The sequence below is a fragment of the Bombus affinis genome, chromosome 7, assembly GCF_024516045.1.
Source record: "Bombus affinis isolate iyBomAffi1 chromosome 7, iyBomAffi1.2, whole genome shotgun sequence".
Taxonomy (NCBI): Eukaryota; Metazoa; Arthropoda; class Insecta; order Hymenoptera; family Apidae; genus Bombus; species Bombus affinis.
Genome location: NC_066350.1, coordinates 1,851,545 through 1,866,632, shown reverse-complemented (window position 1 = coordinate 1,866,632; position 15,088 = coordinate 1,851,545). Strand labels below are relative to the sequence as shown.

General features: G+C 34.5%; 1 protein-coding gene across 4 annotated transcripts in view; it reads left to right on the top strand.

The window, feature by feature from the left end:
• LOC126918375 (lachesin-like) overlaps nucleotides 1-15,088 on the top strand; it is a 227,293-nt gene that overhangs the window by 172,305 nt on the left and 39,900 nt on the right. For 3 of the 4 annotated variants that reach the window (XM_050726230.1, XM_050726228.1, XM_050726229.1), the window contains 3 exons: nucleotides 368-487; nucleotides 1,848-2,018; nucleotides 10,824-13,221. In XM_050726230.1, coding sequence (XP_050582187.1) covers nucleotides 368-487; nucleotides 1,848-2,018; nucleotides 10,824-11,074 — 542 coding nt within the window. In that variant the 3' untranslated portion in view covers nucleotides 11,075-13,221. Of the gene's footprint in view, nucleotides 1-367; nucleotides 488-1,847; nucleotides 2,019-10,823; nucleotides 13,222-15,088 lie in introns of those variants that run through there. The other variant, XR_007711314.1, reaches the window with a different exon arrangement.

Sequence of the window (15,088 nt, the reverse complement as noted above, 5' to 3'; positions counted from 1 at the left end):
AGACAGTATCAGGTCTTCTCGCTGAAGATAGAACAAAAATAAATATACGTTAGGAATTTAATATTAGCCACTTTCTGTAGTTAAACTTTAAAAGAGGCTTCTTATATCCCAAAATTATTGAATTTTCTATCGGTATATATCGGTAGGGTGCAAACAGCGTCATATCGAAAATAAATTTCCTGAAATCCGACGATCGCCGTACGCAATTTCACGTGATCGAATTTACTTTAACCCGAACGTGTCGGCGCGTTACATTTCATTGAACCGTATCAATGACGGGTGACAAATCGCGGCGTGCCCGATAATTATTACATATACGTATACTTTATGTTCGGCCATTGATTAATGGCGTCGCGATAAATTGCAGTTCACCCGATGGTTCAAGTACCAAACCAGCTAGTCGGCGCGCCAACTGGAACCAACGTAACGCTGGTTTGTCTCGTCGAAGCTTCTCCGAAGGCCATTAATTATTGGACACGCGAATCAGGTAAGATTCAATTAACTGTTTCCACCGTCGTTTGGTTTTATTCCTCATTTCGAAAAATATTACTAAAGCTGTAGAGTATTATAGTTCTAACAAAATCGCTTCCAGAAAGAAGCAATTCTGAATAAAAGACAGTTGTACATAGAAGTATTAGTAAATTCTGTATTTACTAGAAATTCTTTATTATATTGGTAATTACCATCTATTTTAATATGGACAAATTATTTACTGTTAAATTGTAGTTGTTCATGTATTTATATCGAGTATAAATGTACAAGAATATTTATATAAATATCAAGAATAAAATACATATAATAACTTATCTGAAAGATAAGACACATTTTTATTTAAATATTTCTCCTTTGTTACTATTTGTAAAAATACAAATATGTATAAATATCCAAAGTTCATTCACACCGCACTTGTCAAATTTATTTTCTTCCTTTGTTAGACATAATTTAATTTTCTCAAATTATGATGTTTTTTAAACTTTCCTTTGTTCACCACTGTATAAAAACCAGACATAAGATTTTATTTTTCGAGTCGAAGAACATGAATCGATAGATAGGTTTATTAAATCGCACGCGATAGAAACTGAATTTTCGTTGGCTGGCTGAGTAAAATAATAATTCGCCGAAGCGTGTTCGCTGGCGAGCCACGAAGATAAGTCACGTACAGAAATTTAAATGCGAAGCGAAGCCGAGCATTGTACGGTTCGAAAATTCTCATTCTACGGGATCCTTAGGACCTCTTTACTTTCTTATGGTGTAACGTTTTGTGGAACGAAGTTAACATAATTTGATACGTTTTATATAAAATTGTTTCGCGAACATTAGTTATATATACGGATTATTTTAAAATGTTAAAGAACCATGAGAGGAGAACACTGCTTTTAACTTTGTTTAATTGGTATTTGCTTACCATTGAAATGCCTTAATAATTTTTCTATAGTAAACCATATAAAGTTCGACGCTTGACGTATTTTAGTATACGTTGAAAATCCATTTATTTCTAGTAAAAATAAAATCTGGCATTCCTCTCGTAGTTTAGATATTAATGGTTGAATAACTTTTTAGTTTAAGAAATGAAAATACGTGGAGCAATTTTTGTATGCACACGCTACGAAAAGACATTCGTACGTATATAGAGAAAATTATCCGTGTAAATGTTGTACGTTACACGCTAACAACCATATACGACGATGGTTTGTGCTCACGTGATTACGAAAGAACTCCTAATTTATACATTTATTTATTTAATGCTATAATCGTATAAATAAAATTATGATCGTCCAAAGTACTGAAAATTTGTACGATGTTTCAGCAAATAATTTTTAAAAATATAGATCCTTTTTCTGTCTCAGGCGAGATGATAATTAGCAATCACAAATACTCGATGTCAGAAGTGAAGACATCCGTGTACAGTGTACAGATGCGCTTGGTAATTATGAATCTACAGAAACAGGATCTCGGTGGTTACAAGTGCATCTCAAAGAACTCGATCGGCGATGCAGAGGGAAACATTCGACTTTACGGTGAGTGCTCATGGATAATACGTTTACGAGGATCGCAAACTCTCAACTTCAGTGCTTTCCAACTTCTTCCTCTACCTCCGTTTATGTTTACCTATCAAAAAGAATTTTTCTTCTTCGCGACTACAGGCACGCCCCTCATAATACACATATGCACGGTTTTTTTTTATACAAAATTGTTTCGATAAACAGAATTTCGTTAGGGATGCTAACCAAAGAGAACAAAACAAAGTTCGCAAGGAATATCGGACTTCTAAAGGATGGGCGATTGTTATTAACCCTTTGAGTGCTGTGGGCGCATATAGATGTCTGGCGAAAGCTATCGGTGTGGACTAAGGACATATATATGCGCTTTCTGTAAGTGCCCGGCATGGGCTAAGAACGCATGTATGGGTTTTTCAATTTTTCCGAACACCTACGCAGAAGTGATACTATTACGTTTGTGTGAAATAAATATAAATGCATTCCGTACGGCAGTAAACAAATGCCAATAGTGGCTCGTTATTGTTGAAGTGATCACCACTTGTAAGAAAACTCTACATCTGGTTTTCTTAGTTTTCTCAAGCACTGAATTTTTCACACACAACTAAATTATTAACTTGTGTTATATTTACTAAATTTAGTTTTCTATTTTATTGTTTTCTAGTTTATTACCCAAATTCTAGTTAACTGTAAATTTCAATGTTTATAATAAATAATTAAAAATAACTAAAAAATAACGCTCTTGAATCGTTTAATCTCGTGCAAAAGAATTACTATAACTTATTACGATTTGCGCTTTGAATAGTCAATCAACAGAGTTCAGTCTAACGAAAAAGTATTCCGTCCACAGCGATCGTCAGCGCTAGACGCGCGCCGTCCGTACGGACGACATAGGCCGCGAGTAGTCAGCACTCAAAGGGTTTTACGAAATAAAAAGATGAAGCGATGATAAATGTGAATTAAAAGGTGAATAATATTAAGAGTTATATACATTGGAACGTATTACTCCAGCTTTCTTAATTTTTATATTTCGTTAGAAAAATAAAATAAAGAATATTCGTTTATTGAATTATATTCAAATTACAAATTCTTCTTCAGAGAAATTATTTATCAGTATTATTTCGTTTTCTTCTCTCTTTTTTAATACCTTCTATATGGTAAACGTGTCTCACGAAATCGCGATTCTGCCCAATCCAATGTTAATTGGATCGCATATATGTGTTGCGTTACACTCGCTTAATTAGAGACAGTGCGAGAAAAATTATAGTACGGCATGAGGAGAGTCAACACAAAGCGCAACATAAATAAAATAAAATTATATTTCTATCTTAATTTTTAATTAATCACTGTTTATTATGGATCATCGAGGAGAAAGGAATATGCCATTATTTGCTTTCAATCAGAAAAATGTACAATAGAAAAAAAAACAAAGAAATCTACACTATCAATGTATACAACGAGGATTATATTTTTGAAAGAATATATTTGCAAGATTATATTTTGAAAGAAACCTAGAAATTAAATTCTAAATTAAATCTAATCAAAAATCTAATAAATAAAAACTAACAAATTAAATTCGTATTTCATTTAAAAATGAAAATTTATTCTGTTTATTATGGATCATCGAGGAGAAAGGAATATGCCATTATTTGCTTTCAATCAGAAAAATGTACAATAGAAAAAAAAACGAAGAAATCTACACTATCAATGTATACAACGAGGATTATATTTTTGAAAGAATATATTTGAAAGATTATATTTTGAAAGAAACCTAGAAATTAAATTCTAAATAAAATCTAATCAAAAATCTAATAAATAAAAACTAACAAATTAAATTCGTATTTCATTTAAAAATGAAAATATGCATACGATTAAATTACGCATAAAGAATTTAGAGAATGCGGTTCTAAGGATAAAATCATTAGTTCAACAATACTATGCGTAAGGATAAACTTTAATAGAAAAAACTACATGCCTCTATGGTGTTAGTGCAGAAGTTAGGATAAGTGGTACATCGTAGATAGTTCAAGGGAACAGAGCTGTGGGTGATGAGAACCGACCGCCGATAGTTGTCTGCTTAGCTTTAAGGTCAGCAAGTGATGACGTGTTGGTGGTCACGTGAAATCCTTGTGAGGCACGTTGGCTTAGACCAAAAGGGATATGCATGTGGATGTGTGAGTGCGAATGTGTGTGCTTACAGCGACTGCCTGCATGAAGACAAAAGAGTCTTTGCCAGCGAGTGTAAGTGAATGGTACAGCGAGTATGAGCGAACGTCTCTTTTTAGCTAGCAATAAAATAATAGTTCAATCTCCCGTAACAGTCATCCGCTCTATCATCCCTACACTTCTGAACATTAAAACATTAACGACTGCTGCTATTATCATGCGAAAAAACATTTGCTTTCTATACTTTTCTTGTTTTCCGAACAAAATACGATTGTCCCATTTCTGCGCTAAACCTTCCGTATCGTAATGTAATTATGCATTATTATAAAAACTGATATAAATTCCCGTTGCTGCTTTCAAAGTTTTATAATATTATGCGATACAAAGTTATATTATCGCGCAACAATTTTATGAAAAAGTAGGAAACCAACACGCGGAAGAATAATAATTCGCGTATGCGTCAAACTGTCAGGTTTCACGGCGTATGCGGATTATTCAGAACCGTTGTTAACAATTTACATGCAAATCAAAGATAAATGTTCGTACAGAATAATTGAAATAGTCGCATTGTTGATATACGGGAGATATCGCGAATAATAACGATTCCCGATGATAGAAATAAAATGTGATATTTCTTGAAACAAGCAGCAGCGAATAAATTTCGTTGAATTCTGCAAAATTTCTCGGTTAACCGGAAAACGCAGACAAAGTAGATCGTATGACATAGTTATTCGCGATATATATGGTGTAATGGTCGTTCACCTAATGACAATGGCAATTAGCATTGATTATTAATTTGAGCGTAATAGCTGGAGTATCGGGCTGGAATTGGCCAAGCTGCTTATTTTTGCGAAACCGATGGTTATCGTCTGCTCCGGTTTAGTTCTCTAACGCAAATCCAAATTTGTTTCGTTGCGACTCCCGACGCGGAAATGTTCGTTCGACTATCGGCAAGCAAAAACAATGTCACACGTATATATCGTTCGTATCGTGCCGCGAAACGATAGATTTTAATTCTAAGTAAAATAAAGCTGACGTTTTATTGGTTGAATAGTAATTTGCAATTTAGCGAGGGACGTATTCTAGTACATTTTTAGAGAATTAATTTCGATATTTTATCTCGATATAATATAGAATATACACAGAATGAAAGTGTAAAAATCCTCTTTAATCTGATGGAACGATTGATGGAGAAAGATAATTTCGAGTTAACAATATGCATTACTAAGTTTATGAATATAATTGTTACTCGCGTAAAAACTCGCGTATTTAAATTTTCTATATAATTACACCCGTACGTGTTATAAATACGAAACCTATCGTATTAGGTCATCCCATAAGTTCGTTCCGTTTTTCGAACGGTTATATATGTTAAGATTCTTTACATACTTTTCAGTTTCATGAAAAAATGTAATCCCCCTCTCGTTCTGCAACTTCTTCCCATTTTTCAAGCGCATTGGTCCCTTATCGCCTATTATATGTTTATAAATCGACGCATGAAATGTATACACAAAAGTCGGCACGAACTTATGGGATGACCTAATATATTCGAAACTTTATTCTTCAAACTTAAATTAAATTTCTATGAAAGAATGTTGAATAAAACATATGCTGTAAATATCTACAAAATGCATTAACTTTCCAGTTGATCGAATACTCTAGATTATCTCGAGTAGATCAGCAATAAAATATGTTTGTAGACCCATCGGCTCGAGTTAATAAAAGCCATAATTATCGGCGGGGTGATAATTTTCTAAATACAAAATTTCGTTAGCCATTTTCGTCCCACTTGTTTCGTACGGTGAAAAATCCCGAGTGCGCTCAAAAAGGGAATTTCATTTCCAAATAAACGTGGAACTTGTCACGACATATTGTTTGCTCGCCGTACTTAGCAATATAAATTTTCGAGTAAAAGTTGCGCAGGACAACGCGTATGTTGCGCGTGTATGTCGTATAATGAAACTGCAACTTTAAAATGATCGAATTTATTACGACGAACTCGCTCGTCGTCAGGTATGCGTTTTATATCGCGATCTACATGCTGTAAATCCGCAGGGACAAAATTATGAAACAAAATTCGCACTTCAAGATAATCCTACTTATCTACGTCCTATGTGTTATCGTAATCGATGTTCATCTGAGAAAGAAAAACAGACGAAAAATATTAACTGTGTAACATTTCAATCTAAAAGAGATGAGAGAGAATGATTATGGTTGCCGTAACGAAGGCACGCGGTGCGCGTTGGGCGTTCAGGCGCGACGTAACAAGTGGAGTAAAACCGAGTTTAAGTATTTACAAGGAAATCACTGTAACACGCAGTCCATTATCAGCGCGCGAATCGGTTATCCCCCCCTCCCGCGTTTAATGACGGAAATTTTATCGCATAAGCCGTGTAAACTAACAAAGCCGACGCGTGTATTATCGTCCACGGGGAGTGTGTATGCAAAGATTGTCCTGGCTCGCGCGGCATGCTCCAACTTCTCGTTGAAGTCACGCGATCAGATAAACCCGGGGGATTAACCGTTAAACCGAAGCGAAGGTATAAACGGAGCGGGAAGAGAACGACGAGAGAAAAGAAAGCAGAGAAACGTAACGGGTGGGATTTTACACTTGAACACAGAGTCTGGTTGTGACCTATAATAGGTCAATTGCGTTCAACATTCTGGCTAAGTTTCAAGCCGAGAGCAGGATGCAATGATTGAAATAGTTTGATAATTGTTTGAAATATTTTTGGCCGAGAATCTTGATGAGTTAAAGTGAACTATAGGAAGCATACTTCTCCCGGTTGTTGTACCATGGTCGCTTAGTCCATTTGATAAACTTGTAATTTGGAAACTGGAGAGTTTGAATTATAACGATATCTATTACATAGGATGATAAAAGATAGATCGGAGAATGCTGAATGGTTTGTAGTTTTCACTAGGAATAAAACTAATATTCATCAGGGTAGTACATTATTCGATGCTTTATTTTTAAATCGATAAGAAATTGAACGTTCTTTACTATGATGAACATAGAAGTATAGAAATTCTGATTTATTTTGATAATTTTGAATCAACGCATATCAGTGCGCATTTAATATTTAATATATAAACTAAGTAATTCGTTATCGTTTTATTAAACTCGACTCTCAAAAAAGCCGCATCATTTACGCTATTATATGTTAGCTTATTTAATACGCACGAAACGTCATTTTAAATTGTAAAAATATAATGGTAATACCCGAGTTATACGAATACGATTTCAAACCCTCCAAATATACAAATGGACGAACAAATCGAACAATCAAATAGACAAAGAACCACAAGCATGTCTGCAAAGAGGAGAATAGTAAATCAGAGATGCGGTCGCGGGTGGCACACCCTGTACAACAGACACGATCGAGGGTGGTTAGAAGAGAAAACGAGGAGAAAAAAGAGGGTACAGATGGAGAAGGAGAGGATATATAGGAGTATAGCAGTAGCAGGAAGCATCGCATAGAGGAGGATGGGACGACAGTGGCGAGAGATGTTGGCACGTCACGTCAAGGGCTAAAAGTCCGCGAAACAATATCCAACCGCCGGCCCATCCTACCCCAACGCTACATCTCTCTTCCCTTTTCTCTTGCTGCTGCTTCTTCTGTTCCGTATTAGTTATCGTTTATCAGGCCGGCCAGACAAAACGCGCCGCCGGGAATTGGGTGAGCCATCTGTTGCCAGACATGATCGATAAAAGTCCGCCAAGTGCTATCAGTGCTAAACTGCTATTTCGACGAGCTGCCGCACGTTTCACCCTTCCATTCCCCCTCGTTCCAGCCTTCCTCTCCTCCACCCTGTGGCAATGTCTCGTTTTCTCGTGCCCCTTTGTCGAGCGTTCCACCACCTTTCGCGATTTCTTTTTCCTGCTTCTTCTTTTCAGCTTCCAGCCCCGCAACATCTGTCCGGAGCCAGATCCGATCGCGGAAGTGTATACGCAATAAATTGAATCCGGCCTGCAAATTGCTCGTTACGCTTTGCTTGGTCGATTAGGCTTTTTGCGGACGCCAGCCGGCAAATTTTCGATGCAGGATAGAACCGAGAATGGGCTGCAGTTTTTTGGAATCGGTTATGCCGCAAGACGTGCGCCATTTCTACTCGTACCTTGATGGCTTTTGCCGAAGGGTCGTGATGATAACGTTAAGGATATCTTCCAGTTTTCGACGACAGCGATGGATGCAAAGAGTTTTTCTTCGGGACTTGGCGTTTTTGTAAGATCAACCTATTGTGTGTAATTAAACCATTAAGGATCAAATAATATACAATATAGTTTACCATAACGTTATAATATCTTTGAAAGAAGAGTTATAGAATCTAGGTGAGAGAAATGGTGACGAAGAAAGTATTAAGCGAACTCGTGACATTACTTTTCGTAGACACGATGTTAAGAAACAAAATTCGATTACTTAGATTAATTGAAAAAAGTTGCGAATGAAACGCGGCGTTAACGAATTTCCTTATCCTTGCTTTATCTCCTCTCGCTAAATAAAAGGAGAAAACTGGTTTGCTTGCTTTTGTATTTTCGTAATTTCGGTGAATTACTTGGGGTATATAATAATTTTAGAAAACAATATCGAAAGAGTACGGCGGAAGCGACGAAACTTCCCGTTTCGCCTTTTCCAATTTCTGGTGTGTCAATTTTGCAACACATGGCCCTTGCGTTATCGCGATGGAAGATTGCAGTTTCTTTTTGTTTTTTTCTTTCCTTTCTCTTTTTTACCTGAACATCGGACGATTCCTTAGGATAGTTTGAACAAATTGTTTCTTTACTAGTAATAAAGGCCTTGAAGAAATATTTTATTAGAAATAGTAGATGAATATTAATATGCATATAATTAGCATCAATCTGTTATATGATCGATTGATATTTCTTTAAATTAAGCATGAAGTCATCAAAAATTCTATAAATCAAATGATAGACTTCTTTCATTTTTATTATCGTCATTTTATATCAGAAACTTTATATGTATGCCTGAGATTTTATCGACACGAGAATCGCAATAAAAATGAAATTAAAATTTTAAAATATATTTTAATGAGTAACATGCTATAGGATATTCATCGTTCACTCGTTCGAATCAGTAAAAATATTATATAAAAATGTATTTATATTTCCATATTTTATATAACTATCCTCATATTCATATTTCAAAGCTCTGAATAATTATGCAGAGACTAACTGTTTTATTAAATTTTATCATTTTTCACCGAATATTTGCAAATATTGTAGTATCATGGATGAGGGGCCTGGGAGTGTCGTGTGAATTATTATTATTATTATTAGCATGTATATAGTGAGGCTAAGACAACACACAAGGAGTTGCTAAGGGACAAAGAACGAATTAATAACAGTATAAGTTGAGATGTCAGAGAGTGCGGATCGCGTTGATGAGAATCGTTGATTAATTATTCAGTTGTGTTAATTATTATACGTTTGCTGCGATTAGTTCATGTTTAACAAATACTATTCTCTGTTCAATTAACACCTGTTCAATCTACTTATCATTAATAAACTAATTAAAGTAGTTACGATACTACTATATTATTTGCAATTATTTTTTATATACTGTGAATTTTTGAAACTTGATAATTTAAATAAAATCTAAAGATAAACGCGATCCATTTAGAATTAATTCCCGACAGTCGAAATTACGTTGACGGAAACAAAAATTTTCCAACAACGAAGCAATGGAATCGTAAAGAAATTTTAATATAACAAGTTACACGGTTTCGCCGTAGGGGAGGGGATGTAAAAACTGAAGTATTTTTATGAAACCGCAGCACAAATTTAATATCGCATGTAAACAGTTGCACGGAGATGCCCGGAAGATATTAGTGTTAGTAAAGTACATGTCGATACATGTATAAATTGAATCCACTATAGAAATTCCTCGTCAAAGAGATGCATTCTTGCTTCCTCTTTTTCCGCCAATACCGCCTCCTATGTAATGTGACGTCGAGCGTGAAAATACTCCACTCCACAACCCTGGTATAGTTTCTATCACGAAGTTATGCATGCGCAAAAAAAAAAGTGTATGGCGTCTGATGTCACTTAAATTGTCCCACTAACTACCAAGCGTGTCGTTAGACCGAAACGTATCGTGTAGCCAATTTTTTACGCAGCACAAGTTTGAAATATTGCTTATACGAGTAAAGAATTTTTTACACGAACAAAATTTAATTACATATTATACGTTGCATAATATCGAAATTTAAGAGAAATAGAGTTCAGATTAAAGATTTGCAATCTATTAACTGAGTACACAAATGCGTGGCGCGATGTCTGACTATGTACCGTACTATACCACTAGCTTTGGATAAAACACTACTTATCATTTCTGCAGCAAGAAAATATATAGCCATACTATAAGAAAAATTCAATAACATGAAAATACCATTGTGTGTGTGTGTGTGTGTGTAAACCCATCTCAAGTTCACGTCGATAAATTTTCATTTTTTGTATAATATCTTTTTAAAAAATATCCTTTTAAAGAATATTCTTCCTATTCTTGATACCGTATTCTTCCTATTATTGATGAAGAATCTGACGAGCGATATTTTCCATTTAACTTCGTCCTGTTCAATAAAACCGAAAAAAATGTAAAATTTTATTAATTCAACTTAAAATGATTTCGTTTATTTCAGATATGGATCTACCGAAACACTCGAAGAAACTGGGAGACCGAAGACTGGACAGTGACACGAACGAAGCGATCAACGATCGAGATCACAGACTGACAAACGTGTATCAAGGCTCTTTACGGGAAACGGGTTCGACCTTGGAACCATTCTTCAACGGCGACGACGCATCCTCGTCGACGTCCTCAAACGACATTTTACCACCCGCCTCTTGTATTCTTCTAATAACGTTGTCCCAACTGCTCGCTTTGACATAAAGAACACTATAAAAAAAAAACACGTGAATACAGAAGGAACGAAGAATCATGCGTTTACTTCAACGACGGCGGTCGATCATTGTTTTTCCCGTGTGTCGATGCATATCGATTTCTGTGCTGCGTTATACTCATCGACAGAGAAAAAGCAAGTTTATTTCGGAAAGATTAGTTACAAGTTTGTGTTGATATCTCATCGTTGCATTTGTTCGATCCCTCCATCGATGATACACTACCGGATCTAGCTGACGAATTAGAATCGAAAGAGGTTGTATCTGTTTGAAGAGTTCGTTCGGTAAGTAATGATACATACAGATTTCTATCTCATGTTACATAGTTTTAAAATTCTATCATTTTTCATTTTTGTTAATTTGGTTTAATTTCGTTTAATATTTTATCGAGTATTCATTTTGAATTTTATTCATTTTTGATTAGAAAATGTTATTTTCATTTATTTATTTATAATTCGTTTCTTGTCTTTATTTGAATTTTTTACTTTTTTATGTATTTATCGTGGATATTATAAAATAAGATCACAAAACGATATGAAAATATTTTTCGACGTATTTCGAGCAAAATATTTCTTACATACTTCTCCTATACAACTTGTACAAATTTTGATATTTCATTTTACTTGGATTTAACTTTTTCTACAACTTTTCGCAACGTATTTGCCTAGTTTGAAAGTACCAAGTATCGTGTAATGTAAAAGCAAGTTTAACTGAATTAGAAGAATTTTATACAAAACTTCGTGATGTTCACCGTTGAAGGACTGATAAAAATATCGTACGAGCCTTATACATTTTTATCTAAAATTGGATAATTCATTATGCTGGACCAAAATATATATCGTATTATTCCGACTTGAATGAAAAACTGTTATTTATTCGAACTCTGTTATTAGTTCTTTGAATTTTAAAAATTCGTAACTTCTGATTAAAGCAAATTTGCAAAACACAGAAGTTAGAATGGTAAACAATTAACATCCAAATTTTGTATTTATTTATTACAAAATCTTCAATTATCATATTTCTACCTAAATATTAATCTTCCATATTTTTTTCTTTCCATGTATAATATTTTCTCTAGAAAGCTGAACTGAACAACAAATTATCTATCCAGAAAAATAAGCATTTAACTAATATTTTAAATTTTATTGACAAACCTTTTAGTAGAATCTTATCTTCGAAAATCGTATAACGCTTCATTTATTATTTTACAAGTGAATAATTTCACTAGGTTAAATTTTGGTTATTTGTAAACAACACGTTTTGCAAGTAATACGCAAACGCTTGGCAAGCGATAGATTTAAATTCGTTACGTCGCCGAGGTAGGCATTTTTATCTCTCCAATTAAGAAGACACGTCTCGTTAGAGCAATTTCACCATCCACCTGTTACTCTGTAATCCACTTGACCTACGTGTATAAGTCCACACTTTAATGTAGCACCACTTACACGATCTTTCAACAAAAGAACCAGACCAGAGAAGTATTTTAAAGTGGTTTTAAAAATACGCGCCAATGTGCCAGGTAGTTAAATACAGTAAATGACTATAAAAACTGAACCGCTCGAAGAAAACAGGAAAAACATTTAAAGAATCGAAAAACAGTACGCTTAGCCTACTAAATGATCTTTTTCATCGATTAACGCGTAATTTCAGACGAATTGTTAAACAATACGAAATTCATTACAGTTGGACCTAGTTAATTAGTACGTAATATATACAATGATCCGAAAATACTTTTTGCAGTTACTCCTAACAGTAACTTTTATTTAAAGGAAACACGCATAAAATCAAAAATAGAATTATAAATAGAAATGCCAAATAGGATATCAATAGAAACAACGAAACAAAAAGTAAAGATTTTCTGATTTCTCCATCTCATTAATTCTCTCAAATTAATCACCCCTTTCAGTTACCAAATAATACTTGGTAAAAAGAGGGTAATTGTTTCGACTGGATAATTTATCGAACGAATTTCTACTCGAATTTTTCCTCGCGTACACCGCTTGAACAAATGGAGAAAAATCGACGGACTGATTCCTTGTTTATTCAGACCGCGAAACGAGTCGAACCTTTAGTCGTACCGCGATAAACTTGGGTCACGAGTACAATTGCACGTCGACCAACAGAAGTACGTTATTGTATCAGGGCTGACGAACGTGAAATTAATATTCTAATGAATATCGGAGAAACGTAACGGCAGAACGAAGATCTCGTCGTGGATCTCGTCATATCGAACAGCTCGCTCCACCGTGCGATTGTCCGTTCTAGGCTTAACGAGATATCTCGTTAGCACTGCATGTTCGCCTTCTCTGTCTCTCTTCGACGACCGGTCTGTCGAATTGTCCGATCTGTTGCAATGATAGAATTATTAAACCCCGGGCTCGTGTACTTTTTTCTTGTCCCATCCTCATCTCTACCCTCGTTTTTCCCCTACTTTTCTCTGTCCCTTTTCACGTTATGTTTCACGGATTCACGTGTCTTTTTTCAACGTGTGAACACGCATATGAAGGGCATGGAATAAAATCTGTTCCCTTCATATCCGACTCGCTGGATTATTACGATCGTTGACGGGGATATCAGGCAACCGAGATAAATGTGAACGAATGAAATTTAGTTACGCAAATGTTGCTCATCATCGGTTCACAAAGGATCATGTGCGAATCGTAGTTCTGGATTTGATTAAAACGCGAATCAGCTACGTTTTCGCGTATTTGATACGTAAGTCATTCAGATGCCACATTGATCAACTCTATAAGATAAAAGGAGCGATGATGTTGCAGATACTATTTTTTAAATTCACTTTAGAATTTGCTATTCTTTATATCGTCTTCTTGCGACGAATAAACTTATTGACGTAAATGAATCGTGTATCTGTGTGATGAAAGTAAAAAATTAACAAGAAGTAGAATTGAGCAGTTTGATTTCTAAGAAATCATGCGGAGATTGTTTAACAATTTGTTGTTCGACAGCTCTTGATCATTTTTCCTTTCATTTAATGTTTCTAGTGAGGTTTTTTATTCTGTTATTTTGATTCTTTGTTGAAGTGTCAGAAAATCTTGGAATATGTCCTCTGGGGTCTTTACAAATTTTTCTATACTAATAAATACAATTAAAATTGCCAGATACGTATATATTATTCGTGCATCATATCCGTTTCACTAAAATATCTAAAACTTGGACGCAAATATTCAGAAGAAATTTCACTGTTGGTGTAGGTATCATCGAGAGGAAACATATAAATTGTATCATTCTATTCTCTTGTTTCTTGTATTACGTAGGAGGACAAGGAATAAATTGGCAATTATTAATAATCTATACGAATCCAATACATATCCCTAATCAATTATAAAGTAGCGATATGATTTCACATTTTTAAGCAACGATTAGGAGTACACAAGTCTGAAGATATTGTTAGATTTGTAATAAATATGAAAAAGATTGTACAGACGAACTGAGTTTATGGTAATCGTTACACAAATGCAAAGTTAATGTACTTTTCGCGAGAAAAGATTTTATCAAGCTTAGAAAATTTTTGAATAAGTTTTGCCAATTAAGCTTCATCCACTTTGGTAGCATATTATACGTTTCGTGGATGTCCCAATAAATTCAAAGATGAAAAACAGTTCATTCTTGTGAAATGGAAATTTATTATCACAATTGTTTACATATTTACATATTAATGACCGACATTTAATACAATATCGATTGATAATTAGCTGGAAGAATTTTATTTGTTTCTTAATTTCAGTAATTTTTTTCTAGTTACTCGTAACTTTCATTGGATTTTCATTCCTTAAAAATGTCTTTTTCCTCAAAAATTATATCACTTACACGGAAAAGATAAACTCCCATCATACCGAAAAATATTACGCCTCTGATCCAGATATCATCGATTTTCTAATCTGTAAAATTTTGAAATGAAATTTTATAGATATATAACGATTCAAGAATTACAAAGTAAGCACGTATACGTTGTATGAAAATGACAGTATAACGATAACGATAAACG